The sequence below is a fragment of the Octopus bimaculoides genome, chromosome 17 (assembly GCF_001194135.2).
Source record: "Octopus bimaculoides isolate UCB-OBI-ISO-001 chromosome 17, ASM119413v2, whole genome shotgun sequence".
Classification (NCBI taxonomy): domain Eukaryota; kingdom Metazoa; phylum Mollusca; class Cephalopoda; order Octopoda; family Octopodidae; genus Octopus; species Octopus bimaculoides.
In genome coordinates, this window is record NC_068997.1 from 6,745,422 (window position 1) to 6,759,695 (window position 14,274).

At 35.0% G+C, this 14,274-nt stretch overlaps 1 protein-coding gene across 1 annotated transcript in view; it reads right to left on the reverse strand.

Moving 5' to 3' along the window:
* Positions 1-6,271, reverse strand: part of LOC106872489 (arf-GAP with GTPase, ANK repeat and PH domain-containing protein 3) — a 166,983-nt gene extending 160,712 nt beyond the window's left edge. Inside the window, 1 exon segment of the mRNA XM_052974118.1 lies at positions 5,538-6,271. Coding sequence (XP_052830078.1) covers positions 5,538-5,712 — 175 coding nt within the window. The 5' untranslated portion in view covers positions 5,713-6,271.
* Between the last annotated feature and the right edge of the window lie 8,003 nt (positions 6,272-14,274).

The window sequence follows — 14,274 nt, forward strand, 5'->3', positions numbered from 1 at the left end:
CTGGATGCCCTTCCTAACGCCAACCACTTTGAGAGTGTAGTGGGTGCTTTTATGTGCTACAAACACGAGGGCCAATCAGGCGGTACTGGCAACGGCCATGCTCAAATGGGTTTTTTCCTATGTGCCACCTGCACAGGAGCCAGTCCAGCGGCACTGGCAACGACCTCGCTCAAATTTTTTTTTCACATGCCACCGGCACAAGTACCAGCAAGGCGACACTGGTAACGATCACGCTCAAATGGTGCTATTTACATGCCACCGGCACAGAAGACAGACATCTGCTCTGGCAATGATCATGCTTGGACGGTGCTGTTAGCGCTCCACTGGCACGGGTGCCAGTTATCAAATTTGGTTCAATTTTGATTTCATTTGCCCCAACAGGTCTTCTCAAGCAGAGTTTAGTGTCCAATGAAGGAAAGGTACGCATAAGTGGGCTGGCTACACCCCTAGCAAAGGCCAAGGGTTATGGTCTCACTTGGCTTGTTGGGTCTTCTCATGCACAGCATATCTCCAAAGGTCTCGGTCACTAGTCATTGCCTCGATGAGGCCTAATGTTCGAAGGTCATGCTTTACCACCTCATCCCAGGTCTTCCTGGGTCTACACACACACACATTCATACATACATATAAACAGAGCATGAAAGGCTGCTCTAAGATACATGGAGTATTTTATACATATACCTGTTCAAGTATCATGATGGCATGAAACTATCAGTAAGTCTTGGTTGTGCATTTAATGTATGTATATATGTGTGTGTATATATATGCATGCATATATATATATATATATATATATATATGTGTGTGTGTTTGTGTGTGTGTATATATATATATACATATACCAATACATGCATATATATATATGTGTGTGTGTAAGTCATTTACACTGATCACAGTGCTCAACTGGTACTTATTTTCTGAATGGATGTACAGCAAAGTCATCATTGGTGAACTTAGAACTTAGTAAGTTGGAAGAAATGTTGCTAGGCGTTTTTCTGGTGCACTAACGTTTCTGCCCAGCTCACTGCCTTAATAATAATTCTGATTCTGACATAAGATCAGCAATTTTGAAGGAAGGGAGGGGTTAATCGAGTATATACCCTTCCCCACCTCCGCTCAGTACTTGACTGGGACTTTATTTTATCAATCCTTGGTGGGTTGATAAAATTCAGTTCAGACTGTAAAAAGCCACAAGAAATTCCACTCGGCAAATTTCCCTATATACCAAAAATTCTGCTAACTTGCCACTTCAACAATAATAATAATTCTTTCAGCCATCGGCATAATGCTTAAAATTTTTCAGGGTAGGTATAAGTCATTTACATCGATTCTAGTGCTCAACTTGTACTTATTTCATCGACTCCGAAAGGATGAAAGGCAAAGTTGACCTCAGCGGAATTTGAACTCAGAACGTAAGGACGGACGAAATGCCACGACGCATTTCACCAGGCGTGCTAACGATTCTGCCAGCTTGCCACCATAATAATTAAAATAGTAATAATGATTTCAAACTTTTGGCACAAGGCCTGCAATTTCGACCACAGCGTTCAACTGGTGCTTATTTTCTTCAGCCGAAAAGATGAAAGACGACCTCGGCGGAATTTCAACTCAGAAAGTAAAAAATGGACAAAATGACGCCAAGCATTTTATTTGGCACAGTAATGAATCTGCCAACTTGCCGCTTTGATAATAATAATAATAGTCTTTTCTGTGGGCATAAGTACTTAATTTATCGATCCCGAAAGGATGAAAGGCAAAGCCGGCCGAGGAGGAGGAAGAAGAAGAAGAAGAAGGAGGAGGAGGAGAAGAAGAAGAAGAAGAAGAAATTAATATAAAGATTATAATTTATTTACCAAAGTCTATATTGCAAATCAACAAATCTAAATAGGTTAATGTAGAGAAGTGCAGCATATGTCGATACATTTCCAATTATTTTAACTGAATGAATGAAAATCAGAAGAAAAAAAATCATTTATTTATTATTATTATTTTATTTTTTGCTTTTTGATCGAATTTTAATCTGGTTTATTTAATGACTAAAAAATTCTCACCATGTGCAACATTACAGACGTGTGTGCACGCAGTTATTTTGCTTTTTTTTTTGCATGATAGGAAACAATAAATTAACTAAAACTCATCTCATTAGAGAAATTCATAAGAATCCTTACATCAATGTAGAGCCGAGGGTGGCGTTAGAATAACATATTACCGATGTTAAATTCTCTGATAGAGACAAGTTAGTTGTGCTTACATATAAATAATGTGTGTTGGAGTTGCTTCATAATTACAACACACGAGTTCAGGGAGCCGTTGGGGCTTAACTGCTGCTCTTTAAATTATTCGGCAATGCTAGACTGAACTGTGAGTATAGAGCAGGGATACGTGACATCATGGCTAGAGTTATAATTAAATTTCAATACTAACAAAACAATTATGTCGCTTGAAACAAGTAAAAATGCTATTTCTTCTGTAAGAATGACAGATTCTGCACATCCAAAAATACGAGTAAGCGGCAGAAAAGAAAAAAAAAACATGAAGTCAATTCCAGTTGAAAATGATTCTGAAAGCGCCTTCAGATGTTTCACACAGCAGGTGCTCCTTAAATAGCTAACCTGCACTGTATATTATTTTACAGATATCCCTATTCAAAGAGATTTTCTACTTTTGAAACATTTGGTACCATTAAAGTATGTAACCTTTAATTAAATATCAAATATGCTTGTAAAGCCTTCTTCCTAAAAGCAGTTGCTGAAATGCGGATGCGAGCATAGTTTTAAAATAACTAAAACTCGCCAATAATGCCAAAGATTATGGCATACAAGAAAACTTTGCAAAACAATAAGAAATATTGTGCAAGGAAGATGAGCAAAGCGAAGAAAAGGATAAAATTAGGTCATATTAGTCATTAGAAAAGAGGCACGGAGAATGAATTTGTACTATTATACATTCCTACATAGTATCAACTGTTATTTGCCCCTACTACACACTAACGTTAATAACAAAATAATTGAGCTTTAGTCCCAAAATAACGAATGCACAAAAAAAATGTGTGTGAGTGGGTGGATTAACTTGGATTTGAAAATACACAAATCACACGCGTAGATTGATGCATACTAAAATAATAAGGATAAAAGACTTCATCGTTTTCCTTCAGTATATATATATAAATATATATATATATATATATATATGTGTGTGTATGTGTAAACTGTTAAATCTGTGGAGGAGACAGAACTGTTAATATTATAATTGACTAAAGTATCTCCAAATAAAAATTACATTCGACGAAAATCCAAGGCATCCAAGCTATGTTCTTCCATAAATTAAATATTTTGTTGAGAGAGAGAGAGAGAGAACAGTGCGTCAGATGGAAGTAGTAATGTAGACGACGCTAGTAGATTTTGAGTTAGTGTAGGTAATAGGGAAGTAGGTAGGTAAAACTAGCTGATGCGAGCTACAAGATAGAAGAAAGGCACCGGTTGTAGTCATCATACATACGGCAACACTACTACTACTGTTATAACTACTACCACAACAACTACTACTAATATTATTACTGCTGCTGCTACTACAACTACTGCTATTACGACTACTACTACTCTGCTTCCCTTCTGTATTTAGTCATTTCACCAGGAAGGAGAGCAAGACCGAACGTCGGTATCAGCTGATATAGCAGGAGAAAGTGGCCTTGTCATAGTAGCAGTATAGTTGGATAGAACAGTGGTCAGTTTATTTATTGGATATTTCCTTACAAGCTTGCCGGATGAATATTAAAACTAGCCATTTTACGAAGAATTCAATCTCGGAAACATTATATTAACTACAACGACTACTATTGCAGTTTTGATGAAATAAAAAAATTGAAGACAAAATACATTCGATTTCTGCACACTTCCTAATTAGCTATTATATAAAATCAGTTCTAATAGAATGGAATGAGAGACGGGGAAAAGATATGGGAGAAACGGTTGAAGCAATTCTCAAAATGGGGGATCAGTTTCGGTAGCTGTAAATCGATCCCTGTTTATGCAGAACATAGGTGTTTCACAATGAAATTTGGTTTAATATAATTAAGCAAACTGATCTAGTCTACATACATATCAATATAATTAAAGATATATTAGAAAAATAACCGTTTGCTTAAAATCAAATTTAAGGAGTCGTTTTAGAGTATAAAAATGTATGAAGATAAGCAAATCTTAAGAGATAAATGGAGAGTTGTCAGTGGTTAATGTTTTGCGCAGACAACCCTCGCAAGTTCAATCTACAATGTACCTTCGCTCAATATCTTTACTTCTACCAATATCACGAACAATGAAAGCAAGGAAGAAAAAGATCATAGAATAATTCGATGAAGTATCTTAAAAGAATGGATCAACTGAAAGAATTCCTTGTTGCTGAGAAGATGATATATAATTCAATTTAAAGAGAAAAGACATTGGCAAGCGAAGAAATGTGAAGATAAGACACTTCACACATGTCTGATATTTAATATTTAACAAGCAAACGTCATATTGCTGGTGTTTTGCTATCCAAAGTCACACATAATAATTAGTCATTAGATTAATAGCATTTAAAGAGAATGGAAATCGATGACAAGAAACATCCAGGTCAAAAATAGAGGAACTGTTTAAAAACGAGATGTCAAAAATAATTGAAATTTTTAGACATATTTCTACCACAAAAATCACTGAATTTACAATACACATCCATAAGAATACACACACACACACATTATATATATATATATATATATAGACAGACAGAGTGTATAAAATATGGAATAGAATTCATGTTTGTATCATGTAATATCTGTACACATTGCACACCCACTAATAATAATAATAATATAATGCAGCATCAGAGTCAACAAGGAAGGAATCTGCCTATAAATCATACAAGTTTGACATTTTGTTTTCGATGGGCCCAGGGAGGTGTTACATTAGATTGGCAAAATGAACGACATTTGGTGCTTCCACTCGACCGGTATCAGTAGAATTATTATTATTATTGACAAAACTTGTAAAGAAAACGTAAATTCTCTACGAAGCTGAGTATGCAACTCGGTTTCGATTCCTGGTTAAAAATCATTCAACACCATTTTCATTGCTTTTGCCTCCGGAAAAGGCATGAATGTCACACGATCTTTTTTGGGGGGGTTGCCTTTGAAAATCGGGGGCTATTTTGCTCTTGTAAAAATATTAATTATATAATTATCAAGGCTTCTCTTTATTTAAATATTTTCATCACAAAAATTATCGCAATTGCTTTCATTTTACAAGGTTGCGAAAAACCATTTTATTTATATTTGGGGTAATATTAATCGAAATCCTCCCAAATAAACTGCAATAAAGCGTGAACCCTTCCTTCTCTGTGTCAAAGAGACATGAAAAGAGGGCGGCGGCGGAGAAGGCGGTGATAGCTACACAACAATGTTTTAATACAACGGGGACGGGCGAATTCTGTTCAAATATTCTTTTATACTTAGATATATATATATTTGATTTGCGATGATGAAAATGTAGAGTAATACTAACCTTCAATACAAACAACATGTTCACGAACTTGTTGTTGTATTAACGGATCCTGGATCGCTTCTATCAAGTCATAGATGGCATAGATACTGGGATGGACACTTTCAAATCGTTGTATTTCCTGACGAATCGCAAGAGAATTGCTCAAGTAAGGCTGTATTGGACTCCTTAGATTCATCCTGGGGTCCGTCAAATGTCATCTTCTTTCATTTAAAACCATAATCCGGTATTTATAAACAAAACAATGAGAAATATTTCCTGACAAGAGATTTCTGCATTGAATCAAGATGGCTTGGTAGTGGTGCGCATGCGTGTGGAAACTGTTGTAAAAATTGGGAGGAAAAAACCAAAAGTACGGATGGCTAAATGGGAAATAAATGGACTCGTTAAAAATGTGTTATCAGTAATATTGTCACTCTCTGTGAGATGCAGGCATTAAATTAGAAGAGATAACAGACTAGGTAATACATCTATTGCATATATCCTGCTTAGATAATATGAATCTCTTTTTTTCCGTTACAATTTTGAATGTTTCGATTGACTTAATGATATCGATTAAATCTATAAAGTGAACGTTAAAACAAGTGAATATATCTTGTGTTGGTTGAGTATTTCAGTCTAGAGCAAATAATCTAGTGTAATGAGATTTAGTTAAGTCGTCTAGAGGAGTATACGACTGTATTTACCTCGCACTTTCATTTTAATTGTTGTCTCAGAATAGTTCTGTAAGGTCATGCGCAAAGGTTAATAGCCTTACTTCCGTTAGTGACTTCCACAAATGAAAGTGATCCTTTTCGCGCATGCGTAGACGTGAACCAGACATACACAAGTACTTCCTGTCCACCATCCCTGCTGTTACCATGACAACTGTTTGTCAAAACACGCCAGAAATGGCAACAATCTTATTTCTGCGAAGAATGTTCTTTCTTTTTCAGCGAATATTTCATTGTTATTGTCAGATATTTTTATTGACATATTTTAACCTTTCTGACTTATTAACCAAAATTTCAACAGAAAAGTCAAAATCTTAGCACATCCTTAAATATCATTCCTCGTCTTGACAACTTAGCGGAATATGCTATGCTGAGAAGCTCTAATAAGGCCGAAACATTTTAAATCCAGTCTACATTGTTTTTATTGTTACAAAATTTTGGTTAATTGATTTTTATGGAATTATTTCCTTCACTTATTGTTTGCAGAGTATAAGCGGAAGTTTTGTTAATATCGGTTGATCGAAGTTTTTTTTTAGTTCACTATATTACATGTGTGAGACTACCATATTGTAATTATTATGCTGAATGTTTTCCTGTAGTATTTTCTTTCAACGATATTGTTGAAGCACACTATTGTTCAACATGCAAAAATAAGACAGGACGTCTGTATGTTGCCCTAGCCACAAACATTTCGGTCAGAACAAGAAATTTGGCCATAATTATGTTTTTAAATAATTTACAAAGTTAGAGTTTTTTTTTTTTTTTTTTTTTTTTTTTTTTTTTTGTCTAGAAACATCTTTAATTTGGCTGGAGAAAGTTTTATTATTTAGCCTTTCCCTAATTAGTTACTCACAAATATGGGTGATGACATACATATAGGGCAAATTTTTTAACTCCACAGCCTTACACTTCTTCGCGTGTCGTGGCTACAGGTCCTGGCGACCATAGACATTCGTTCCCTCGTGTCGTATACACGACACTTTTTCTTTTTTAATTTTAGCTAGCTAGTAAGACCGTTAAGTATCTTCTCTCCCTCTTTTCCTTTCAGTTTTCCAGTTGGCATAATCAATGCTTTGTCTTCTCATGTGATGTCCAGTGAATTTATTCTGTTGCTCCTTTATGACGATTTCAACTGATCTAATTACTTTAACATTTGTGACTCTATACAGAGGACAGTTTTCCTCATAAAGAAAAGGCTGTGAGGATTTTAAAAAAAGGACAGACAAATTGTTATATGTAATCAAATTGACAAAGGTTTAAACTGTTACAACTTCCCAATACTATGGCAATGAAACAAAAATTATTTGAATGCAAACTGTATTTAGTCTTCAGGAGTGATCCTGAGAATCATCTGCTTGAGAAGTAATGTGACACCTCCAGCATTCAGTGAAAGAACCACATTACTGCACCCTTGATAAACTTCTACATCGGTTTGTTGATATGTCCAGATTACCCAGCCATATATAAAGATTGGTCTATGTATGCTACTAGAATGTTCTAACTGTTATTAAAACCCATTTATTTGACAATAGATATTGGATCCCACTGGAAGCAATCAAATCATTCATTTCTCTGACGTTTACCCATATGATGCTTTCCAAATGTTTAAAGCTCTCAGCTCATTTCAAGGTTGTTCCATTAATTTTTATGCTGAAAATTGGTGGTAATTTTTTTTTTTGTTTTTATTTATTTATTTTGAGGTCAGCACTGTCTCTGGGAATTTTTTTGTGAGAGCTGGGAATAGGAACACGGTTCTTTTTATTTTCTTTGATATTGAAACCCAGACCTATAGCTGTCCATCACTTTTGCAATTGAATAATGGAAAAATGCCAAATTACAGGCAGACAGCTGAAAGAATGACTATTATTATCTTTTTAATATGTGTTGTTATGCTTCTACAAGTGTAAAAATCTATTTCTCTGCATGGAAAACGGACATTAAATGATGATGATGATGCTAGACATGTCATGAAGTTACTTGGCAAGATTTGTGGCAGCATTTGATTTTTGTAGCCCAAAGTGTTTCGCATCCACATCTACACGATGAGTATTTCAGATGTAGGTCAGGTGTGGGTGCATGTGTCATTGCATCAGCATGCTGCTGCCTTCATCATTTGTTGACATATTCTCAGGTCTCCTAACCCTAACCCATCTATCTGAGTTCCAGTCAGTCCTCAACTCTGCAAGATACCTCCTCATCTGCTGCGACCATGTGGCATGTGGTTGATCAAAACAGGCCAGCACTCCAACCAGATCTTCAGTGAAGAGAACATGATAAGCAAGGTCTGGCTCAGAAAATCAAGCAACATGGCCAGACAGTCTAAATACCCTAAATCATGCTCCCAAATCATACAAGTAGAGAAGAAGAAAAGAGTAGAGAAGGAACGAAAGTGAAGAGATGTACATAAAATACTGCAGTCAAATTGTGTTGGATGAATAAGTGCAATAGAGATGACTGAAAAAAGAGCACCAGACAATGAAGATTTGGTATTTAGGGTAAAAATCCGAAATCGAAGCTAACTGTAGATTTGTCACTCCTCATATCAATTAGACTAAGCAAAACACTCCTATCATAACTTTTTTTTTTTTTTATCTCTCTTGATTCTAGTTTCAAATATTAGTGAGATGAACTTTACCTTCCATTTCTCCATAGAATTCCTTTATAGGAGGAATTTTGCCAAAATATGTACACTTAGTAATGAACAAATCTCGATTACATTTTTAATAACACTGCAACCAAAATTGCCCTTTAGCTTAACATGAAATCAATTATATGGAATAAAAACATTTATATAAATCAATTATGTGGAATAAGTACAGCAAAAGCTAAAGAGCAAGAATCCTATCCCTATACTGAGAGTGTGTGTGTGCAAGTAGAAATATATTTATATACCAGAGGGATTTGCCATTTTGTTAAATTTGTTCCATCAGTGAATTTGGTTTTTTTAACCCTAAATACCAATTAATTAAGACTAAATATATTTTCATAATGGATATCTTTAATTGTTGTGCAGCCCTATTCAAGCAAAATAATGGCATGCAAATAGTCAAATTCCAGAGAAAATCTATAGATCCAGTGTTTCAGTTATACCATGCCTCCATTTGGTTGAGGACCATCTTCTACATTCTACTTTTATTGTATAAATTGCAAGGTAGCCATTGGGGTATGTTGTTTTTTGAAAAGGAGACATGACATTCGTTGCTTAATGTTAATAATCAGATTTTATTCTGCTTCAACATTACTTTCTACTATTTAAAAGTGGTTGTAAAAAATGAAATATTAAAAATGACAGTTGTTCTTATTGATAATGTGATGCTGTAGATATTAGGCCAGGATGTCTTCACAACTTTAAAAAAACCTTGAATCTTTGTTTGGCATTTCTTGCTGACAGTAACTTCTGTAATTCATTGGGTTACAGAAGTAGAACTTCAACATTACTTAAAAAATTTTGTGTGTACAATGAAGCAGAGTAATGTGGTTAGTTATTGATGAAGCTAAATAAAGCAGTTAGGGTGAAAAGCAGCAGAAATCTGTCTTTAGATCAATATGAACTGTTTAGTGGTATGCAGTGTATGTATGTAAATTGTTTTGCTTAACAAACTCACATACATACTCAGAGTTTTATGAGAGAGAGAGAGGGAAAGATAGATAGATCAACAAACAAGATGAGGACAAATATCCATCAAACATAAATAATTTACTACAACTAAGTTATTTAGATTTATATTTCAGTAAAGGCAGCCATAATTAATGTAGTTTAAGAATATGTTACTTCTCTTAATTTAGAAATAATGGTTCCTAGTTCAAAAACATCTAGTAATAAGACATCTGCTGATAATTGCACATCAAATCAATTGATATGTAGGGAAGTTAAGGTTACAAGTTCAAAACAAAAACCTTAACTCATCACAAGCATTTACTTATTGATTTGGAATTTCAAGGGTTTATATCAATTCTTGAGCAGAGGTCTAAAACAGAAAATAGTTGACTTGATTCTGTGACTTGTTATCATTTCAACTGAATTGTGCAACAAAGTACAAACTGACTGTGATTGAACTTCATACTTTTGCTTGACTGTTAAATGCTTCAAAAATATTAAAACCCCTCTATATAACTACTTACAGTATTTTCATACTTAGAAAATTTTTTAAAGATTTCATGCAAGAAACCAGTTTTGCTGACAAACAATAATCAGTGGAAGAAATGCTAAACAGTTGCAGATTAACAAAAAGATCTCTCATAAAACGGTCATTTTCTGAAGTGGAGAATTCATTATGCTTAGTAATTATTAGCCATAGTTCATTTGTTATTAAATATTTATTTCTTTAGAATATTGTTATTGTCTTTGCATCTTTATTTGTTACCAGCTTCAACTATCTGGATATGCTAGTAACCAGGTAAATTAATCATTTAATCAATAGTGAGCTGTGCTAAATAATAGACAACATGATATGAATGAAAAATAGGATAGAAGGAAATAGCAACCAACAATACAACATAAAAGAGAGAAGAAAACAATGAACTGGAAGGGAAAAACAGTTCAAGAGGGCTGACCTAAATGAAGCAAAGTTTGCCACAAAACTTTCTTCTGTCTGTTTTTGTTGACAAATAACTGGAGAAAGGAAATTCCGTCATTATGATGGTTGATAGTGCTGAAGAATTCAAGTAATTCAGTCTGTGGCCATAAACAATTATAGGTCAGCAAACCTCAGTCTTCTAGCTTCTTACGATTTTCTTTTGGTTGATGTATATTTATCCAGGAGTGAATTAAATAATTTGAAGTGAGAGACAAATCGGTAGAGTTATCAGAGAATACTTTGTGATAGTTGTTCTGATTCTCTGCATTCTTGGTTCAAATGCAATGGAAGTCAACTATGGGCTTCATTCTTTTAGGATCAATCAATACGAGGAGGTACCCAAAAGTAACTGGAAATGTTCTCTGTGGCACAAGCCCATTGTAGTTTAGGCTTCCACCGCTAGAAGCCACTTGATGCAACCCTCAGGCATTAGTCTGGGAAGCAATCTTCTTACCACACACCCATGCCTGTAATTTAAAATTTTCCATTTTGTCCTAATGTAATTAACATCTATTAATTAATAATGATCTGGAAGTGTTATAAATCAATCCAGGATACAAATAAGTAATTTACCAAATTTAGTGCTTGTGCCACGTAAAAAGCACTCAGTCCACTCTGACACATGATGATGATGATGATGATGATGAAGACGGAGGACGCCGATGATGATGATGAGTAAAGTTAAGGACAAAGTTGTGTTGTTGAGGCATTCAATTTAAATTTAATTCAATTGTAATTCTTAGTATTAAAATTATAAAATATTGTTTAGTGATAACAATAAGATACAACATTATTTAGTGAAAAACAATTTATTCTCATGATATGAACTTTAACCTTGATGCATAGCTTATCATGGATATTGTACTTGGGACTAAGCAGCTAAGCGTAAGCCACTAGGATAATTGGAAAAGTTTAAACCTTGGCTTATAAGTTCTGTAAGCTATTTGCAGCATTAAAAGAAAGCTACATTGCTACAAAGGAAATAATAAAATTTTAAAAAAAGCTTTATCTTTTACTTGTTTCAGTCATTAGACTGTGGCCATGCTGAGGCACCACCTTGAAGAATTTTAATTAAACAAATCGACCTATTGTTGTTTCTAAGCCTAGTACTTATTCTATCAGTCTGCTAAGCTATGGAGACATAAACAAACCAACACCGGTTGTCAAACCGAAGTAGAGGACAAACACAGACACAAAAGCACATGGCAGGTTTCTTTCAGTTTTTGTTTATCGAAACATAAGGCTTTGGTTGGCCTGAAGCTAGAGTAGAAGACACTTGCCCAAGGCACCACATAGTGGGACTAAACCCAGAACCAAGTGAAACAAACTTCCTACCACACTGTCATGCCTGTGCTTATATATGTAATCAATGATTAAATAATTACTTGCTTTTGTATTGAATGCTTGAACACAGAATTGTAGTTGATATTAGTCTAAAGTCGTCCTCATCATCATCATCGTCATCATTTAACATCTGCTTTCTAGGCTGGCATGGGTTGGATGGTTTGATAAGGAACCAGTGAGCTGCAGGGCTGCATCAAGCACCAATGCCATCTTTGACATGGTTTCTATGACTAGGTGTCCTTCTTAATGTCAACCAGTCTACAGTGTGTACTGGATGCCTCTGTTAATAATTCTTGATGCTTCAAATGCTGCCGTTTTATGGGACGACAGCCACAAAATTGAAGGCTTCCACAAGTTCTTTAAGAACTTCATGTTTCAACAACATTATTGTAATTATAATCAATAGCAGAATTATTTATATTTCAACAGTTTATGTGTAAAGAAATTGAAGCTTTATTGCTGCATATTGATAATTCAGACATTAAAGGGTTAAGTCTGTATAAGTGGCATCCCTGAATAGTTTGAGGCAAAAGATTGATAGAGTTAGGGTTGCAGAACCTCTCTTTAACAAGAGAAAACAGAAATACAGCATCACTTCTTCAGATGAGCGTGATCAAGAGCTGGGAATTGTGAGCAGATATTTCTTCATATCTAAGACCTTGCAACTGGCAAGATTATTAAGAGAAATGTAAATTTTAATCATTATGTATGTATGTATGTATGTATGTGTGTGGCATGCATGTTTATATGTAATATATAAATGTATATAAATATGTGTTTATATATGTATGTATATAATAATAATAATAATAATAATAATAATAATAATGCCCGGATGCAGTACCAGGCAGTGGCTAATGCCCGGATGCAGTACCAAGCAGTGGCTCTCATGGCTTCTGATCTCAATTGATTGGAAGTGTTATCATGTACATTGTTTTGTCTTGGTATAAAAGATGGGCTACAGCAAATATTCTGCTTAATACCACAGATTTGCTTGTCAGTTGTTGACCTTAACCAGTTGAGCATGTCCCTCGGTGGCTAACAATATGTGCATCTCTGATCACGTGCAGAAGTAGTGGGGGAGCATCATAGCCATATGTTGAGAGGAATTCTCTGGGCTTTGAATAATTCACTTTTGGAAACATGGGTGTTTTGCTCAACATCCTTAAACAACCCTTATTCAGGGACCTTTTGAGCGGGATGGGCTACTCGACCTGAAGAAAATTCTAACTGGGCCCCACCTGCGAGGTCATGCGCTGTTTATCTTGATATGAAATCACCATTTCACGCACATATGGTTGTGATGCATGTGCCTGGTGTACCCTTATCAGACGGGTAGTCATGATGAGTATATTGGGCTTCGTATATTTTACCCCAGTGTCACTTTGATGGCATACACTGCTCTCTCACTCAATAATAATAATAATGATAATAAAATTATTGTGTACACTGCTCAGGTGCGCTACAACTCATCAATGGTGCAGGTACAGTAGATAGAATTATGTACAAAAGTCAGGAAAGTGAACAGTGTATGAGTCATGATATACATGTGTGCATGCGTATATAAATACTTTTTACTTGTTTCAATTATCTGATTGCGACCATGTTGGGGTAGCACACTTTGAATGGTTTTAGTTGAACAAGTCAACCCCAAGACTTATTTCTTAATCTATCAGTCTCTTTTGCAGAGCCACTCAGTTATGGGGATGTAGACACACTGGTTGTCAAGCAGTGGTGGAAGACAATACTATGATTGACCGTTGACTGAACACTATTCAATTTTTTTTCTCCGTGTTTTTCTCCTTGTCTCCGTATTCTTTCTGTTGAAGAGCGTAGCTCGAAACGTCAAAGACTTTCCGTATTCCCGAGCGTCATACTAATACATCCTTTTGTTATTTACACCACCTGTCCTCGTCTGTTGTTGTTTTTTCGTACATTCTCTCATATATATATATATATATATATATATATATATACATACGTGTGTGTGTGTGTGTGTGTGTGTGTAATTGTTTTCCTTCTTTTATACCAATCCAACCATTCTCACATTCTACTGATTTTGGCAACTTCCAGAAAAGTTTCAGCAGAAAGTTCTTATAAAGAAAA